This window comes from Prinia subflava (genome assembly GCF_021018805.1).
Source record: "Prinia subflava isolate CZ2003 ecotype Zambia chromosome W unlocalized genomic scaffold, Cam_Psub_1.2 scaffold_32_NEW, whole genome shotgun sequence".
Taxonomy (NCBI): domain Eukaryota; kingdom Metazoa; phylum Chordata; class Aves; order Passeriformes; family Cisticolidae; genus Prinia; species Prinia subflava.
In genome coordinates, this window is record NW_026960609.1 from 2,222,784 (window position 1) to 2,242,519 (window position 19,736).

General features: G+C 41.9%; 1 protein-coding gene across 10 annotated transcripts in view; it reads right to left on the reverse strand.

The window, feature by feature from the left end:
- LOC134565059 (rap1 GTPase-GDP dissociation stimulator 1-like) overlaps positions 1–19,736 on the reverse strand; it is a 178,168-nt gene that overhangs the window by 11,430 nt on the left and 147,002 nt on the right. For all 10 annotated transcript variants that reach the window (XM_063424426.1, XM_063424433.1, XM_063424434.1 and 7 more), the window contains 7 exons: positions 10,787–10,930; positions 10,392–10,523; positions 9,853–9,987; positions 8,172–8,297; positions 7,042–7,181; positions 4,057–4,183; positions 2,644–2,772 (listed from right to left, as the gene is read on the reverse strand). In XM_063424426.1, the coding sequence (XP_063280496.1) occupies positions 2,644–2,772; positions 4,057–4,183; positions 7,042–7,181; positions 8,172–8,297; positions 9,853–9,987; positions 10,392–10,523; positions 10,787–10,930 (933 nt within the window). The remainder of the gene's footprint in view (positions 1–2,643; positions 2,773–4,056; positions 4,184–7,041; positions 7,182–8,171; positions 8,298–9,852; positions 9,988–10,391; positions 10,524–10,786; positions 10,931–19,736) is intronic.

Sequence of the window (19,736 nt, forward strand, 5' to 3'; positions counted from 1 at the left end):
GGAAGAATAACCTCAGGCACCAGCACAGGCTGTGGGCTGATGTGGGGAAAGCAGTTCTGCAGAGAATGACCAGAAAAGCTGTCCATGAGCCAGCAGTGTGTCCTTGTAGCCAAGAAGGCCATTGGTATCCTGGGGTGCATTAGAAAGAACATGGACAGCAGGTCAAGGGACCCTCTGCTCAATCCTGATAAAGTAACATCTGGAGTGCTTTTGTCCAGTTCTGGGCTCCTCAGTACAAGAGAGACATGGAGCTCCTACAGTGCATCTAGTGAAGGGCAGCAAAGATGATTAAGGGACTGGAACATCTCTCAGAAGGAAAAGGCTGAAGGAGCTGGGCCTGTTCAGCCTTGAGAAGAGATGATAGAGAAGTAAACTTCATCAGTGTCTGAAGGGAAGGTGTGAAGAGGATAGAACCAGGCTCTGTTCAGTGATGCCAAGCAATAGGACAAGAGGCAACAGGCAGAAACCGATGCACAGGAAGTTTCACCTGAACATGAGGAAGAACTGCTTTAGTGTGCGGGTGACTAAGCACTGGAACAGATTACCCCAGTGAGGTTGTGGAGTCTCCCTCACTGGAATTTTCTGGATGCAATCCTGTGCCATATGCTCGACCCATTTTGTGATTCTGTGAACACACAGATGTTAGCAACATCAAGTTAAATGTGATGTCAGATACCCCATAACAAAGCATAGTAACAGCAGCAGTCACTGGAGAATTAAACTAAACCATTTATTAAACCAATGGAACTGCTTCTAGTCTTTATTGAACTATACTGAGGTCAGTTACTTTAAAAATAACTACACAGGTCTGTTCACAGTAGAATAAGGAAACGTGGGTCACGATGTGGGAATGGTAATGAAAACAGTTTAGAGGCAACAGAGCTGTAAGAGGTGTACTTTAGTATTTTCCCATGTAAAGAACATGTAAAGAGCAATCAGCTCCTTGATCCTCCTCTCCTTGGTTAAAATAGTAACCCTCTCAACTTAAAAGTTAGTACCAGGGTTGCTCAGTTATTATTCTTGTGTCCTTACTGATTTTACACAGGTCTGTCCATTAGGAAGAACACCGGGTCAGTCAAATTCTGGGCCTTAACTTCACAGCTGCATAACGCAGTTACATGCTGCTGTCTGTTCTCTGGGAGCAGGGTAAGGAGCCTTATGCCTAGGCACAGCTTACAGTGCGGTGGCAGACTAAACTCTGCCACTTGGATAACCCTAAAATACCCTCCTAAGATAAGACTGGTCTGTACTCTGGTGGACAAGAGAGACAGGTATTTGACTTCAAATAACTGTCAGTTGCAGGTGACAAGATTCAGGAAGGGAAAATGCAACTGTCAGGCAGATTTTCTGAAGATGATTATTTTAGTTGGAAGTAATGGAAATAAAGATCAAGACAGTGAGGCTGACTCTGAACCTTTGGCAAAAGGCTTCTGCTCTAAAATGCATGGATAGTCCCAAGCATGAAACGGCTCAAGAAGGTTGTGAGTAACAACTAAGTTACATGTCTTAACATTAAAGTGAGTGATAAGAGCTGAGGTTTGTTAGCAAATTATGAGCACAATCTTTGCACACTGAGATGTGTATACTCTCTAGAACCAAGTATTTGTATAAGATGGCAGGAATATAATATTCACTTGCATGGGTGTACAGGTCTCCAAAATTACATTTGCAGTAGGCATGGTGAACTCTGTTTAAGTAAAAAATGATCTTTGTTTACAGAGACAGCACATGTTTAACTCTGGTAACTTTTAATCTATTAATTGAATTGCTGTAAACTAACCTCTAGAGAAACTTCATGTTTCACACTTGGCAAATTGTGCAGACAGGCTCTGACTTTCCACCTTTCTGTAATTATTCCAGTTCTTTGTCATCTTAGTTGTCTGTAAATGTCTAAACCTTTATGGAAGGAAATTTGTTCTCCCCCCACAGATTCAATCTTTCTAAAGAACTGAATGAAAGAAATGTAGCAACTTCTTGAAACCTTGAATGTAATTTTCCCATGACACCTTGCCCTTTTTTGTTTCATAGTTTGTTTTGTTTGTTTGCCCACACACAGGTGGGAAGTTGCAGTATCAAACCACAGCCTGCTCCAACAGCCTGTAAACAGCCTGACCTTTAGCAGAGGGCAAACTCAGAGAGGTGAGGGTTTAGTGTCCAGCACTGATGTGTGTTAGTGCATGTTGTGCCTGCTAGGCTGAGTATGTGAGGGCTGTTGAGGGAAGGAGCCTTCCTAGTGACATAAATGTAAGGATCCTTCCTGAAGCACCATCACACATCAATTACAGGGAACTTGCAGCTAGAAATGAAAATTAACTTCTTGTGATCTGCATATTTGCAAAGACAACTTGATATTGTACAGTTTTAAATGCTTTTCGTTTCTTTCCTGTCAAAGTTTGAGCTAGCTGCATCCTGCAGAAGCCAGGGTCAAGTTTCTGGAGTTAATATCCAAAACTGACTTAACAACTTCATCCTTGACACTATAGATAGACCCTACAGAGTCATAGCAAACTGAACCTTTGTGTCTATACCCATTGTAAACAGAGAACCAGTCACAGTGTGTTTGCACATGCTCTGTGTTCAGCTGTAGGAAAGAACTATACTGCACACATAAATCTTGGGAAGCAGCCTCTCCTGAATACTCACCAGATCCTATAAGAGCACAGATCAGCACCATGGAGTTATATTTTATTTCTGGAGCACTCCTGTCATCTGAGAGCAGTCTGTGTAGAATCTGAACAAGCTGAGCATTTTCAAGATCCTTTTCAGCAGTGACTGAAATACAAGTGAAAATTTATAAGCCTGGAAGTGGCACTTGCTTTGACACTTCCATGTGTTATCCTTTTATTGACACATTATCTCTCACCAGAGTGAAAGTGAGTCTGTGGTACATAACTCATTGGTATAAAACTCGAGCACATATTTGATGGTTTGATGACAAGAATCACAGCTCTTGCTATAAAAATGTGAAGTTGTCTAACCACTTGAAAGGACAGTCACAGAGTTTAATGATGAAATCCAGTCTTAATGTGCAGTAAGCTGATGGAAAAGCCGTGATGCTTTCTAGCCATTTAGGCCAACACCTGGAATATTTCAGCATTCAAGACTTCCATTGCCTGAATTTGCTTTTGCAAATTCTGTCTGAGTAAATAAAGATTGTGTAGTTCTCAATTCCATGGTAGAGGATGCTCAGGGTCCATTATAAAGCCTGTGGAAAATTTTTCAAAATCTCCATTTGAATTACTGCCTCTAGCTTTCTAAGATACATGTATTGAATTTGGGCTCAACCTTTAAATGCCTGAAGACAAGACAAAGAGATGATTCATGTGAATAGTAACATCTTTCCTTTTATTTAAAACAATTCCTTGATGTATTGGCAGTGATTTGAAAGTTGAACAGAGCATTTCCATAGTAAACAATGGCAAGAGATGAAATCAAGAACAAAAATATGTAAGGCTGTTTGTTTAGTTCCTTAGTTAATAAGTAAGCAAATAGGATAAACAAAACCTCTGTTGAGCATTTACTTTTCTGTTAGAAAAGCTGAGGAACTACAAACGCAGGTCAAGACATGTAATTATGTCTGCCTTCATATGGCAATTCTTGCACTTATTTCTGGGTAATTTAATGAAGACATGTTAGCAGCATTAACCACCTCCGTGTATTCTCTAGTTCTTACTTATTAGGTAACTGGACGCTTCACTTTGATAAGCTCCCTCAAAAGCAGATTAACATTACAGTGTAGGAATGGGGTCAGGTCATATAGTCTCTAGTCTAAGGTATGTTTGCTTTCTGGGTTTACCCCAAATCTGAAAGTTAAGCTGGAGGGCCTTTCTAGATCACACCACCACCTACCAGAATGATGGAGCAGATCCTGTATAACCAGCACTCTCCAGTTTCCTGCATAATGTGATGGCTTGCCTGTGTCTGCATGAACCACCATGGAAATATTGAAAGGCAAGAGGAAGAAGGACGCTATTTTACATTGCATTCTCCCTCTATGGCTTCTCTTGGGCACAGACTGGAAAGGAAACAGGTGGAGTGAACTGCTGGTATACTCACCTAAGTCTAGAGCCGCTATCAATGCCAGTGCAACAAGAGCTTCGTTTTGCATAATTACATGTTCGCTGGTCGCCATGGTTACTAAATGCTTGATGCCACCACTCTGTACAATGGTCCTAATTACATCCTAAAATAAATAACACAAAGATGAAAAAATTCCGCATTGCATACAAACTATATTAAATAAGGGAATTGTCAGGGAAGATGTGTTATCTTTGGGTACTCAAAGTTGGCTTTATGCACATAGAATCACTTCATACATCAATGTGCACACATGCAGGCTTACATATTATCTGTTACTGCTCTGCAATTGTAAGGTGCAGGGTGTTAAACCAAGGCAGGTAACCCCATAACTAAGTTAGGACACACAAAATGAACTCTTTTCCAGGTTATACAATGTAACTCAAGTTCTCATGCTGTGCCATTGATCATCAAATAATTAGGGGTTCAAAGTATCCAACAAACTTTATACTTAGGGTAAGGAAACACACTACCATAGTTATAAAAAAGTTATTAAATGCTTCATCTCTCTCCATGAATTTTCAGAGTTTCTTCAAAATGTTCAGAGAGGTGAGATCACAAATATTACACCTTACTATGTAACAGAAATGGTGTACTTGAAAAGCTGTTTAGACATGGACAGGAAAATGAGCAGTGGTCTCTTATTATGGAATTTTTCTTGAAATACAAAGCAGGTAAGGAAAAGTTAGGTATGGGACACCAATGTGTTGGTTTCTGTTCTAAAGCCAGCTGTTGAACTGAACTGTTGGGCAGTACAGCTGCCCAGTATCTAGGAACTTAAAATGTCATTTAACTGAGTTAAATGTGTCTCAAGCAGATCAAAAATACACAGCTGGGATTCTGTTTTCAAGTCCAAAATTTGATCCAACTTATGTGACAGGAGATAAATAAAGATTTCTGGTCTCTACAGATATTTGTTAGTTATAATTTTAAATGTGGTTGTGCATCTCATGTTTTCACCGTCTTATATCCCAAAAATGCTTGCAGTATGTTTACCTGAAAAATCAGTTAATTTGACATGCTGAAAGGAAACTATTTGAGAAAATGTGGATTGGATTTTATTATTTTTTATTTGTCCTGTGAGTGCACAAAGGTTTGAAGTAGCATTTATTTCTTGAAACAAGAATATGATTTAAATTTTTCATCTATATCTTAAATTTCTATTTAAAACACATCCCCCTTTCTTACACCAGCCACATGCCAAAACAATAAACTGACATGTGTTGAGAATGAATTATTTATTCAGTCCTTGCACAAGCTTTGTTTATGCAAGGAAACAGACAAAATATAATCCTTGAAAACTAAAATATTTTTAGATAATCATACTGAAGATACTAGCAGCCCAAATTACAGCCTAATGACCCAAGAATATCACATTTAAAACCTTTTTTTCTTCCTAAATGACATAATGTATGCAAGCGTTTAAGTATTTTTATATTTTTCTGTACTTGAACTATGCATTTTATTATTTGTGATTTTCTGCTGGAACTCCAAAGTAGTTCTCAGACTGAGACAATCAGGAAACTGCTAAGTTCTATTTGAATTGGTGTGGAATTTTGACTATATAAGTCTTATGAACCAATCAGCATCTTTGACATCAAAATTTTTTATATTGTAGGTGAACATCATCCTTTAAAAGGCAGTACCGAATAGATGACAGGTTTGGTGCTAGTGTGGCTGAAATCACAGGTACCTACTCCAGTTTTTTTGAATAACTAAAACTGACTGTTGCCTTTGTAAATATTACCCCAAAGCATTTAAAATTAAAAGCCAAATTCAAACCTGATGTTAAGAACTGTACAGTTGTACTCATATTCAAACCTAGAGGGCAGCAAAAGCTTAAAAAAACCCACCTTCTCAGCTCTGTTATCCTCTTCACATCAAATTTCCTCTGTGAGTACATGCACCCCCCAAAAATTAATTCACCTGTGATACAGCTGTTAATTTCTGCCTTAATATCTATTTGATGTCATCAGTAGTGTCTCCATATTTAGAATTGAATTGTCTTGTCCTATAGAGAATATTTATTACATCTCGCATCCGTGGTGGTGTTTGCCATCCATGCGTGCATGTTGGGGACTGTGGAGAGGGGGACAGAAAAAGTGAGAACCGGGAAAATGAACCCTGATCAGTTTTAGAGGCTGAAGATAAAATGGAGAATGGATATTAGACAGACACAGTGATATTAGAAATCAGCACAGATTTAAATCCCTGTAAGGCCTGTTGATTTGTTCTTGGAGACACTCAGTACATATCAGGCCCCTACTATATTTTTCACTTCACAAATGCCATGGATGAATGAAGAGGTCGCTGTTACAGTCTGAGCTCTCCAAATCACACTTTCTATTTAAGCTCAGTAATGCAGCCTGTGTATCAGTGAATATGCTAAAGGAAGTCTGAGCCTGAAACAGCCTGTCTCCAGAGGAGATGTGTTTGTCCTTTATAAAGCTGCTTTGTCTAATACTCAGCTGAACAAGAATGGTGGACTTGGACTGCTTAGGTAAAGATATTTGATTGATGTGAAGGAGATGGGAGGGGCAGACGAATTTTTCCTAATGTTATACCTTTTGCCATATACAAGCAAGCTTTTGTTAGAATTTGGGATAAATTATTATTTCTAGTGATCCATCTGAATCTTAAAACTCTGAAATATGCTGTATGAAGAGTAGGGAGACAGACTATTTCTGGATCTCAGTTTTATATAAATATATAGCAAGATCCTTACAACTGAGTTCACTGATTCTTCATCTATGGCATCATTAAAACAGAGAATACAGCATGCTGAACTTCTGCAGGATACATTAAAAATAAAAATGAGTCAAGCCTTGGGCAGAGGAGATGTAGCACATGAATACCCAAGCTGGCTCGCTAGAAGGCTGGCAAGCTGGAGGGTTGGTTACCAACAGCAAGTGCACAGGTTAACTCTTGGTTCTGACAAGCTGACCTTTTTTTCCACTAACTTACTTTTGATTTGCTGTGTCGTATAAGTGCAGAAAGTAGTCTGTTGGACTCTCCCATCACACCTGCATGATCCTTGGTTTCACACCACTCCACTAGTCGTTCCACCAGTTTTACGTTTTTGCCCAGATGTTCAGCTGCTTCTGCTACGTGATGCCGGAGCCAACAACACAACAAAAAGGTTGTCATTTTTTTAAAGCAAGTGCTAGAAAAACAAGCTGAAAGTTACTAACTTGGAGGAGTTAGAAGAACTTCACTAACCTGCACTACCAGTGGGAAAAGCTTAGTTTGCACTGAAACAAGTAAATCCAGTAAAAATGGAAAAAAAAAACCCCAAAAACCAGAAAAACATTCATAATCCAGTTTTTGAATAACTTATCATCCCAGTTAATGAAGCTTGTGCACTGATTAAGAGCAGGGAAAATACAGGTGATATCACACCCCCACCTGAGCTGTGAGCCAGCTCAAGAATTAAAAACCAGGAGGGACTGATGCCAGAAGGGAGCACTGTGGTCAGTTAGATCAGGTTTGATGATGGACTGTAAGTCATGTAAGTTTCTTCAAAAAATTTCTATTTCACATCCAATAGCTTTGCTAGAACTAGAATGGATCTTTTGAAAAAATCTGTAGGACTGAGTCAAAAATAAATATACAGCTAATTTACTTCACGAACTATTTCTGGTTTTTAACAGACTTCTGATTTTATAAATCCTCATCCTGGAACAAGTTGGTAACTAAAAGGTGCTTTTTCTTTTTGGAATTGCAGTCTAACAATTAATAGAGTATTATCCTGTTTCAAAGACTGAGGTACAGCCAGGGAACACAGTAAATAAACAGCAAAATAGGAGTGGTAGCTCAAAACACACCTCAATACACACTTGTAATGCGACAGTGTAAAGAAGTTCAAAAGTAAATAAGCATTTGACACCAATTTGGAGGGTCCCTGGTAGTTTAGAAGTTCTGGAAAAAAAATCAACCCATATTCCTTCTCCTTTTGCACATGTATTAGATTTATTCCATGACTTCAGGAATGAAATTTAGAAAAACTCTGCTTCTCTCTTTTAAGAATCATGGCAGCATATCACAGACTGAACCAAAGAGAATCACTTTATACATAGAGAACAGTTTATTTTTACCTTGTGCATCTATTAACATTCTTAATGTTCCCAGCAGCTTGAACTGAACAGGGGGCATCTCCGATCTGAGAAATTTCAATACAGCTTCTGCAACACCAGCTGACAGCATCTTAGCCTTATTTACAACTGCATGAATAAAGAACAGGGATTGATCTCAAGAACATTTCTGGAAGATGCAATTTATTTCAGAGCTGGTCTTGAAACAAATTTTCAGACATGGTTTGAAAAAGAGGTGGTGAGCCCAGACTTCAGGAACAGTGTGCACTGGTGATACTGTGTGGCATAAAAATGTCACGGTTCCTGTGAAATTAAGTGCTTTTTCCCAGTATGCACATCTAACTTTCTCTGTTCAGCTTGAGTACCACCTAAAGGGATAGACTTTTCCCTTTGGTCTAGGAAAGGCATCTTCCACAAAATGCATCAGGCAGAAGTCTAGGCTAATACTTGCCCCCAAATATGAGGAAACTTCTCTGAGTCCCAACCACACTCTTCTGTTTCTCATAAGCAAAGGAACAAGAGCATCTGATTAGCAGAATAACCTCTTACCCAGTTCCAATACTTCATACAAACAACACTGTGGCCTGACATGTCTGGAATCTGTTGTCTTTTGTTGCCTTCTTCCCCTCTCCAACCTCTCTTTCATCCCTTCCATTAGCCCATGTTCTCCACTTTCACAGAGCTCTCTGAAATACATTTCAGCCTTGCCCAGGAGTGTACTTGGAAAAAAGTACTTATTAGGTATTTGAAATAGTGTTTTGACACAGAGCTCGTCACTGAGGTCAGTTATTACTTGCTCATTTCTTTCTAACAATGTACAGGGATGGTTATGTAGGTCTCTGGCAGACACCCTTCAGCATAGGCTACAGGGAACTGACTGATAGAAGTGAAAAGAATGACTCACCTGAAAAAGGTAAGCAAATGGAATAGTGCTAAACCTCAGTGGGTTTAGTTATGTATGCATGATCATTTCTAAAAGTTGTGATTTGTCAAACCCAAAACCAGTAAAATAAGGTTAAATGGATGAAAGACTTATTTTTGGCTTGGCACAAGAAACCATACACAAGTGTTACAAATTTGCTTTATTGTTTCTCGAGCGTGCTCTATCTTTATGCTTGGGTAATCAAAACTCATACAAATTAAGTTACTAAAAATGACAAAATTAGCATTCAGCTTACTGCCAACAAACAGTAACTAATTGCAATAGGCTAGCTATTCTGTCAGTCTATCTCCAGCTCTAATTTGGCAATTTTCAAAGTCTTAAGTAAGATGCGGTGTTTTACCAAAGTGGACACTGTTCTCTGGTGGGGACCCTAAGCTGTGAGACAGGTTGCAAATGAAGCAAGCAAAAAGAAAAATAAATATGCAGTGCTCTGGACAAAAAGGGTTGAGAAATCATATTTAAAGCCTCCTCAGCTCCTTGCCAATTACAAGGCTGCCCTTTCTTTGGTGGGGCATACTATGGGATCAAAGCAGCAAGGGACAGTCACTGTCTGTGATGTATTCAGAACTGCTTGTCTCAACTGCTGTGCAACAGACACAAAAGCAGTGATGGGCCAGAATGAAAAGCAGCAGTCTGACCCGCCTCTAGGACTGTCAGTCAGTGCTACCACCCACATTCCCTGGGGGGGTACAGTAGGAGAACAGAATTTCACCTTGCAAGAGAATGCAAAGAGAGTCTTACCAGGAATAGCCAGGTTTCTCAGAGCACTCAGTGCAGCATGCTGCACAGTTACATTTCCATCCTCCACATGTCTGTCTAGCAGATCCATCAGCTTTTGAACTATGCCATTATCCACCATATGGATGCAGTTTCCGTCTGCGAGATGTAACAAGTCACTTGTGAAGGGAAGATTATTACTAAGATTTTTACAATAGCTTCTTAAGAATAGAATGGCTATTTCCTTGCTCCTTTGTAGATTTCATTGTTGAGAATTTGACCACCATCATCTGTGAAAATTGCAGTGCTTATGACAAACTTACAAGAGTAATAGAAGAAATACTGAAGAAGACAGAAATCCCCTATACTTCTCTACAAATGCAAAATAATATTTTTAAAGTAGGCTTAATGCTTTTGAGGATTGTAAAGTTTAAAACTAGTGATGTTGCTGTGTAATTCAACAGCAGCTTTACTGTAACACAGTTCTTGTTTGTAGCTGTACAGACAGAGCATGATAGAGGGGCACACATAGATTTACATAAGCCATTATGGCATATTCTTACCATTTCTGGCAAAATTTGCAATAGCCAGTGCTCCTGCAAGCTGTAGCTGATGACTGTTGGAAGGAATCCATGAAAGTACTCTTTGGAACACACTGCCTTTTCCTCCTTCAAATAACTTTTGCATGGATTCATCTAGGGTAAAAAGCACTGAGAGTCAGCAAGCCAAAGCATTTGTTAGAGAATCTTCTCTTTATATTTGTGAAGATCTGCTGGTTCCACTACAATTAATCCAGCCCTGCAATGAGGGACAAAATCTGACCTGTTAATTGTTTGCCTGGTGGGTAGCAGGTCATCGAGGTTATTTAGAAAATTAATAAATAGTGAAATTCAGCAGCCAAAAAATGTTACAAGTATCTGCTGTTGCTTTGCAGAACATAGTGACAGCCCATACTTACCTCCAAGCAATAACAGAACCATAAGATCAGAAGCTGTTTTAAGCTCTGCAATATCATCCTCTTTGTCACTGTCCACAGTCTTCTGGACGATCTCAAGTAAGCACTCCACCAAACCTGCTTCAACCAGCTGCAGTTTAATGACATCTGGAAAACAGTATGGATAACAGGAGTCAGAATCAGGATTTTCAATGCATCTACCATACAGACATATGCAGGACGGACTGTAAGAAACAGTGATGTCAGTGTTTTCATTGACAACTTGTGTACATAAAACCGCAACTTCTTTATTTGAAATTCTTATGGCAAATTTCTGTTATTATTCATCTAACAGGCTCTCCCTGGCTCTGGACTGCCTTTAGAGCAGAGTCATAAGCTGAATGTGTATGGAGCTCTTCACTTCTGAAAATTAGGGTATTTCTCTACAGCAAACTTCTGGCACCTCAGTCATGGCACAGCAGACTCATAAGGACTATGCGGTGTTCACACTTTCCAAAGACAGACAGGATATCTGCCATTCATTGAAAGGGCTGCAGGAGGAGTGCAGAAAGGCCAAATCCAAAAGGTTGGGTTGGCAGTGAAGTTTGTTCTGGAAACTGATGAAGCAAGCTCATTTCTTAGTTGTTATTCAAAACAAGGTTTGAGAAGGTAATAAATTTTTTTTCAGGTGAAATAGAATCTGGGAACAATATTTTTTCTCTTGTTTCTAAAATAACAAAATATTTAACACATATTTCCCTTGGAATCTCCTTTACATGCCTAAACTCCCTTTCTGTTAAGAGGGAATGGCAGGCTGTCATGCTATGTTAGGTCTTTTCATACATGGAAGTGATTACGGTAGTTTTTGCATGTTGATTTTGAAAAACAGTCACAAAGCTCTGCAGAAGTGTGCAAAAGAAGAGGATTTATCTCAGTTGTCTACATGAAATGGTATTTTAACAAAAAGGTGTTTAACCCAAGTTAAAATATTTTTAGGCCAGGGTTTTGGAAATATTTTTTCATACAGTTTACAAGCCACACTTCAGAGAGGAAGTGTGTTCTACCTCTGGTGAAGGATGTATCTGACTCAGTTTCCTGGTGTCACAAGGCTTTTTGCCTCACTGAAATTCATTGTTCCTCTAAGAGTGGCTGACCTCAAGAACTTTGTAAGGAAATGCAAAATCTCCAGTTGGGTTTTTTTTTTAAATAAGCACTTTTGCACTGAGGTGCTTTAAAAAATAGAGAATTCCCTTAGCCATAGAATACTGGGTTGCAGATGTTCTGTGATTTGAAATTAAAATTGCTACACCAGCGTGCTTAATCAACAAGTAAATTAGACAAAAAGTTTGAAACACACCAACCACCAAAATCCAGACTCTGCAAATACTTCATTGAGGTGTTTTTCCCTTCTGACCTATTGCTCATTATCTACAATCAAAAGCACCTAAGCAGTAATAGCAAAGTGAACTTATTTAAGTATGCCTTGAATTCACAGTGGAAATAATTTTCGGACTACCTCTCAACATCTCAGCATCTGAGTTAAGGTCAGCAGCAGTGAATTTCTCAAACTTATTGCGACTAAAAAACATACTCTAAGAAGTTAAGCATTTGAACTGACATATGTATTATGGGTCAACACAGTTTGGTGTTTAGTTAAAGAACAATATAGACTATTGCCTTGTCAGGACCTTAGATTTCTTTAGAAAAGACAAAGACCTATCAAGGGCCAGTTCTTGACTATTGGCTTGTGGTTTGGCCACTGAGAAAAGAGAATGCGACTTTTGGTAATACCCATATAAAACCGAGGCTTTGTTCGAGCCTTCCCTCTTCTTCTCCCGGTGAGCCACCAGGTAACATCGTGGGCAGCAGCAGGGCCCGGCTTAGGCCCCCTCCGCCTTGGGTGGCCGAGCCGGGCCCGGCCGGATCTCTGGGAGCTGCTGCCGCGGGGAGTGGCCCGGGCAGCTAAGCCCCTTTTCTCCCCGGCTGCCGGCGGGGGAGACGGGAGGCTCTGGCTCGGCAGGGCTGGCCGCATGCTAGAGGCCGCAGCAGAGGGAGCCTGGCCATGGCCGGGCCCAGTAGCAGCTGGCAGCGAGGAAAGGGAGCTGGCAAACTCTGATGGCAGCTCCGAGCTGAGCTATCTTAGATCAGATCGAGGGGTGGAAAAGAAAGCATCCATCAGCCTCCTCTACCGGCATGGCTTTGAGATCTTTGCAGCTGCGGCCCGGCGAGAACCACATGAGCACCGCAGGCCTGGGCAAGTTTTAACTCTTTCCTGCCAGCAAACAGAACTCCCAGAGCACTGGCCCTTCCTGAAAGTGAGATCAGACAAAGTAATAGAACTATAAGGAGACATAGCATGAAACTTGTAATAAATATGTTATATTTATTCGTGTTCTGGTGCATGTAAACTGTAAATATGTTCTGTAAAATAAAAATGCCAGCAGGCCAGGCACAAAACCAGCTAATCTCAAGTCGAGGGACACCCTGGAACTACTATTCAGAGAAGGACAATGCCTTGCCGGGACTCCGCTATTGACATCAGAATGACAGGAAAATCAAGATCGAAATCAGTCCTCCGAGGCAGCAGAACTTCGGGGCAGCAGAACTTCGAACTGCTCAATGATCACCAGAGAGACTATCAGGGGGACCCTCTCCATTCAGAAATTCGTCTCCCATTCATACAATGGAGGGAAGAAATCAACACCCATCCTTTCAAGGGGAAGCCCCACTCAGCCGGAGGACAGAGGAGATGAATTTGAAAAAGCCACTTTGAACACAAAGAACTGTGGGGAAATATGCCAGGGGCCAAATAAACTGTATAAAACCAGGACCCTGAAACAGACCAATTTGTGAATGAGGGGGTTACAGCACGCTGTGACTGGTTCACCCAGCGGCGATCCCGATCCCGGGTATCAGCGCTGTACTTCCGATTGTTGGTTTTGCCTAAATTTTTGCCTTGTAATTCTTTAATTAATAAAATTATATTTTATTAATTGGAATAAAATTGGCATTTATAACAAAACTTGAAGTCAGTGAAGAGTGAGTGAAAAGACTATTTGGAACAAAGGAGGAGTAGCCTAATTTGGCTGAACGTCTCTAGTAAACTATGGATAATAGACTATTTTTCCTGTAACACATGAAAGCTGTTGGAGGGGATGTAAAGCTCTAGTTAAAAGTGATATGAAGCTCTTTGCTCCTAAGGAAAAGGAGATTTGTAGTTTTTGAGATGAATGTTGTTATAAATGCTAATACAATATTCCAATTAAAATAATTTGGTTTATTAACAAAAGATCGAATTACAGAATTTCGATAAACCTACTCACAGTGGAGATACTTGACAGTCTTTTTCCCGGGAAAATGCTAAGGGTGAACCTCGAGACACAGAACTTGGCTTTCTGCTGTCTCCCCCTAGGTTCACAAATTTGCCCGGTTTGGGGCTTGGTTTTTATACACTTTATTCTGCTCTTGGCAATATTTCTTCATTTTCCCCCTCTGTGTCCAAGCTAGTTATTCAAATTCATGGGTGTCTCCGGCTCAGCTGAAAAGAGTCTTCTCTCTCCAGTAAGGTGTTAATTTCTGGTTTGGCAGATTTCCTGGCTGATTAATGGTCCGAGATATGGATGATGATGCTTGATGCTCGGTGAGGGTGTCGGCTGGTGCTGTTGATGGTCCTGCCGCCTTTTCTTGATGGGTCTCCTCCCAGTGCTTGAGGAGACTGCTGGTTTTCCCGTAAACCTTTTGTCTATTTCTGAATGTGAGCTTCTGGGGTGGTGCCTGCCTTTTCATAATTTGGTTTAACAAAATGTTACAAGGTATCCTGAAACTTATACTTTCATACAACACACATATATATACAGTTTTTATAGTTTTCAATTTATCATTAACCATAAGAACATGAATTAATCATTTCACATTTTTCACAAAGATGATTTTGGAAATAGAAGAGAATCTTTGTTTTATACTAGAAGAGGCATCCTTAAACAGCACCCCTAATAAGCAGAGATGGCCCATATGCAGCGGTCGGAAAGCTGCTATTGGGAAGGACCTTACAAAGGCAGGTTTCTGGGCAGCTGTTTTTCTGAGAGATGAGACCCACAAGACAACTTTTATGTTGTCAGTGGAGAAATTCCATAGAAGTTTCTCAGAGAAACTCCTTTCCTAAAAGAACTGATGAAAGATTATTTTTGAATGGTGAAACTGACTGAAAATTACAAGTTTTGTCTCTTTATGTTGTATGTGAGAAAGTAAACCATTGGGGGGGGGATGCTTCGAAAGCTTTCATTTTCATTTTTTTTCTTTCCCTTTTTCTTTTGGCATGTGTTAAGAAATCTATCTATTTTTATCTTTAAGTTGAGCCTGTTTTGCCTTTTCTCCTAATCCTATTTTCACAATACGAAAATATTTAAACCCCTACACTAAATTTAACAAGCAAAGTTCAGCGAACATGAAACCTCTACAATGTCAAATACACAAAAAGTTCAATCCTATTTTGTGCCAGTCTCTGAGGATGGAACTATCTTGGAGCAAACTGTAAATTATTATATAATAAAGTAAATATTTTGCAAAAATGTGCACTTTTAGAACTGAAAAAAGGAATTGATTTTCCATGCTACTTAAAATAAAAGTCAAAATAACTTTTTTAATTGAAGTGAAAGTTTATCCTGACTTAAACTTTGTAAAACAGACACACACAGAGTGTGTCTGCACAACAGCGCAGAATGAAACAAATCTGAGTTTGCAGTTCTATCTATCTAACCATCTGTTCAATTAAAAAAAAAAGCTTTAATGCTGAGGTGGTTAAAACAAGGTGTTGGGGGTTAGATTTGTTTTTTTTTCCTTCTCACAGAATTTTTTCCCATAAGTTTCCAAGAAGCCTTAATGACTACTTAGTCAGAACAAAAAGGGGTACTTGAGAAATATGGCAGCACGAGGCTACACCTATTGTTTCTGAGTCCCTGGGAGTGTCCCTCAGAGAGGAGAGATAATGAGCTTTGGGAAAGGCAAAAAGACAGATCTGGGGAAGGGGGAGGCACTCTTGCTCTCAGCGCCGAGGAGGACGGTCAGGCTGCCCTCTGCCTCTGCCTCGTCCTGGGAAATCTACCATCATCTGCTGTGTACCCGGGAATCCTGAGCTCGCTTTCTCCAGCCTCCCCCCACCGCCGCTGCTTCTTCGGAGCTTTGAGGTTCCACTGCTACTCTGTAGCCCTGCACTGCCCAGCCCTGCCGGGACACCCCTGCTGCTCCAGCTGCCAGCGCAGAGCTCCTCATCTCTTCCACGGGTCTAGGACTTTCCTTCCTTCCAGCTCGGCCTCTCGGAGCCCTGCAGGGGCACCGAGATCAAACTGCTCTGGGCTTTTGTAAAAGAAAGCCCTCAAGGTTCTTGGTTCTGTTTATTATTGATGCTGTAGTTGTTGTTTGTTTGTCGTTTTGTCATATATACTAGTAAAGAACTGTTATTCCTACCCCCATACCTCTGCCTGAAAGCTCCTTTAAATTTTTTTTAATCGGAATAATTTAGAGGGAGGGGATTTGAATTCTCCATCTCTAGGGAGGTCCTGCCCCTTCCTAGCAGATATCTGTCTTTCAAACCAAGACAGATTTATTAGTGCCCAACGTGGGGCTTGAGGGCATTGAGAGGAAAAGGAATAACAGTTCTTAAGTGACCTTGTGCACTGGGTATAGAAACCTCCCTAAATAGCATCATGTGGTCTAGCTTACCTTGGTTTGGGTGGCATGTGGTTGTGGCTGTGTTTCTCCCATTTGCAGGCCCTTATTTAAACATGGGCCCTATAACTAAGGCTACTGTGGCTGTTATCCAGTTTGCACTATGGGTTAATAAGGTGAGGAATTCATGGATTTTTAACTTCCTCTGGAAGGCAGGCACATGGATACATGGCTATCACACTCTAAGTGTTTGTTTGTGGGGTTACTTTAACAATGGTACCTATTGTGAGGAAATGACACCAGGGGAAATTTTTTCCCAACCCTTTACTCAGCTGTTTGGGTCTATTCCACCAGTTTTTGAAGGGTTTAAATCTTCCCTGAATGTTAATGATATCATAAAATGGCTAGTATTGCTCACGGGCCTATCCTATTTAATATTCCGAGATAAGGGGAGATTGGCCTGGATAACCACCCTGATACCTACCCCAGAGAATAAGGATACTGCCCTAGAGACTGAGGGTGCTGCCATAGAGCCTGACACTGCCCCATAGACTAAGGATGCTGCCCCACCACCTGACCCTGACATAAAGCCCACCTCAGAAATGAACCACCCAGATTGGGTGGGAGTTCTAGTGAAAGAGATAAGCCAGGTGCTGAATGAGCACCTTTCCCCAGCTGGTGGCAAACCCTCCCCCTGCCCTGAAGAGGAAGAGTCTGAAGGTGCAGCAGTGGAACCCACAGACATTACAACTGTCCAGGTTCCAGCTAAACCACAGGGGCAGTCACAGCCAGCAGCAGTTGCCCCTGTGGAAAGAAAGAAATATAAGGTGAAATTAGAGCACCCAAGTGATAAAGATAAAAAAGGAAGGCCCTCACAACCCACAGGGGAGCCAGAAGTTGAGATCATCACTGAGTCCCTGTCATATGAAAATCTCCGTACTCTGCAAAAAGATGTTGCACGACAGAGACGTGAGCCTTATACAGCCTGGTTACTTAGGGTCTGGGACCTTATGGGTAGAGGTGTGCAACTAGATGGGGGTGAGGCAAGGAATATAGGACCCTTGACCCAAGACTCAAGTGTGAATCAAGTATTTGTAAGGGAGCAAGGACCCGTTCACCTTTGGGACCAGCTTTTAATGAGTGTAAGGGAGAGGTTTGTCCACAGAGACAAAATGCAGGAGCACCACCTCAGCATGCGCTGGAAGACTGTTGAGGAAGGGATCCAACAGCTGAGAGAAGTGGCAATACTGGAAGTAGTTTTTGGGAGGGAGGGACAGCATAACAATGACCCCGACAACGTCAGGTGCACAGGGCAAATGTTGTGGAATCTAGCAACTAAAGGGCCATCTGAATATAAAACATTCACATCAATGATTAATGCTGATACCAACCGAGTGACTGTAGGTTCTGTAGCCAGCAAGCTTAGAAATTTTGACAGTATGATCAGTGGCCCAATGCAGACTCAAGTCTCTGCCGTGGTTAAAGAACTCCAAGAGGAGATAAGGGAAGTGAGGGAGGAGATGAGGAGGAACAGTTCCCATGTGGCACCGGTGCGAGTCACAGGCCCCAGAGTCAGAACCCAACGTCCCTCAGCTAGAGAGAGAGGGTACATCCCACGAGCTGACCTGTGGTCCTTCCTGCGTGACCATGGAGAAGACATGGGAAGGTGGGATGGGAAACCCACTTCTGCCCTAGCAGCACGGGTGCGTGAGCTCAAAGAGAGAAACACTAACCGAGGGGGTTCCACTAGAATGAAGGTAGCCTCAGCCTCCCATGACCAGGCTGTCAAGTATTACAGAAATGAGGATGCTCTGTCAGACCCCCTTGAAGGAACCTCTACTATGTATGCACAGGAGGAGAGTAGTAACCGGTGCTAGAGGGGCCCTGCCTCTAGCCAGGAAGAGGCACGGGAAAACCGAGTCTTTTAGACTGTGTGGGTTCTATGGCCTGGCACATCAGAGCCACAGAAATATAAAGCTTTGGTTGATACCGGTTCTCAGTGTACCCTAATGCCGTCAGGACATGAGGGAGCAGAACCTATTTCCATTGCTGGTGTGACGGGGGGATCGCAAGAATTGACTCAGTTAGAAGCCAAGGTGAGCCTGACCGGGAAGGAGTGGCAGAAACATCCAGTTGTGACTGGCCCAGAGGCTCCGTGTATTCTGGGCATAGACTATCTCAGGAATGGCTATTACAAAGACCCTAAGGGGTTCAGATGGGCTTTTAGAATAGCTGCTGTAGAGGCAGAAGGCATTAAGAAATTGAACACCTTGCCTGGATTATCAGAGAACCCATCTGCAGTAAGACTCCTGAAGGTAGAAGAGCAACAAGTACCTGTTGCCACCTCGACAGTGCATCGCCGGCAGTATCGGACGAATCGAGATGCTGTGATGCCCATCCACAAGATGATCCAAGAGCTGGAGAGCCAAGGGGTGGTCAGCAAAACCCACTCACCCTTCAACAGCCCCATTTGGCCTGTGTGCAAGTCTGACGGAGAATGGAGACTGACTGTGGACTATCGTGGCTTGAATGAAGTGACTCCACCGCTGAGTGCCGCTGTGCCAGACACGCTGGAACTCCAGTACGAGCTGGAGTCCAAGGCAGCAAAGTGGTATGCCACAATCGACATCGCTAATGCGTTTTTCTCCATTCCTCTGGCTGCAGAATGTAGGCCTCAGTTTGCTTTCTCCTAGAGGGGCATGCAGTACACCTAGAACCGACTGCCCCAGGGGTGGAAGCACAGTCCCACCATCTGCCATAGACTGATCCAGGCTGCACTAGAAAAGGGTGAAGCTCCAGAACAACTACAGTACATTGATGACATCATTGTGTGGGGGAACACAGCAAGAGAAGTATTCGAGAAAAGAGAGATCATCCAGATTCTCCTGGAAGCTGGTTTTGCCATCAAAAAGAGCAAAGTCAAGAGACCTGCCAAGGAGATCCAGTTCCTGGAAGTAAAGTGGGAAGATGGGCGGCGTCAGATTCCCATTGAGGTCATCAATAAGATCACTGCGATGTCTCCACCGACCAGCAAGAAGGAAACGCAAGCTTTCCTAGGCGCCATAGGCTTTTAGAGAATGCACATTCCTGAGTACAGCCAGATTGTGAGCCCTCTCTACCGGGTTACCCGCAAGAAGAATGATTTCCACTGGGGCCCTGAACAGCAACAAGCCTTTGCCCAGATCAAGCAAGAGATGGCTCATGCAGTGGCCCTTGGCCCAGTCAGGACAGGACCAGAAGTGAAGAACGTGCTCTACTCTGCAGCCGGGAACCATAGCCTGTCCTGGAGCCTTTGGCAGAAGGTGCCTGA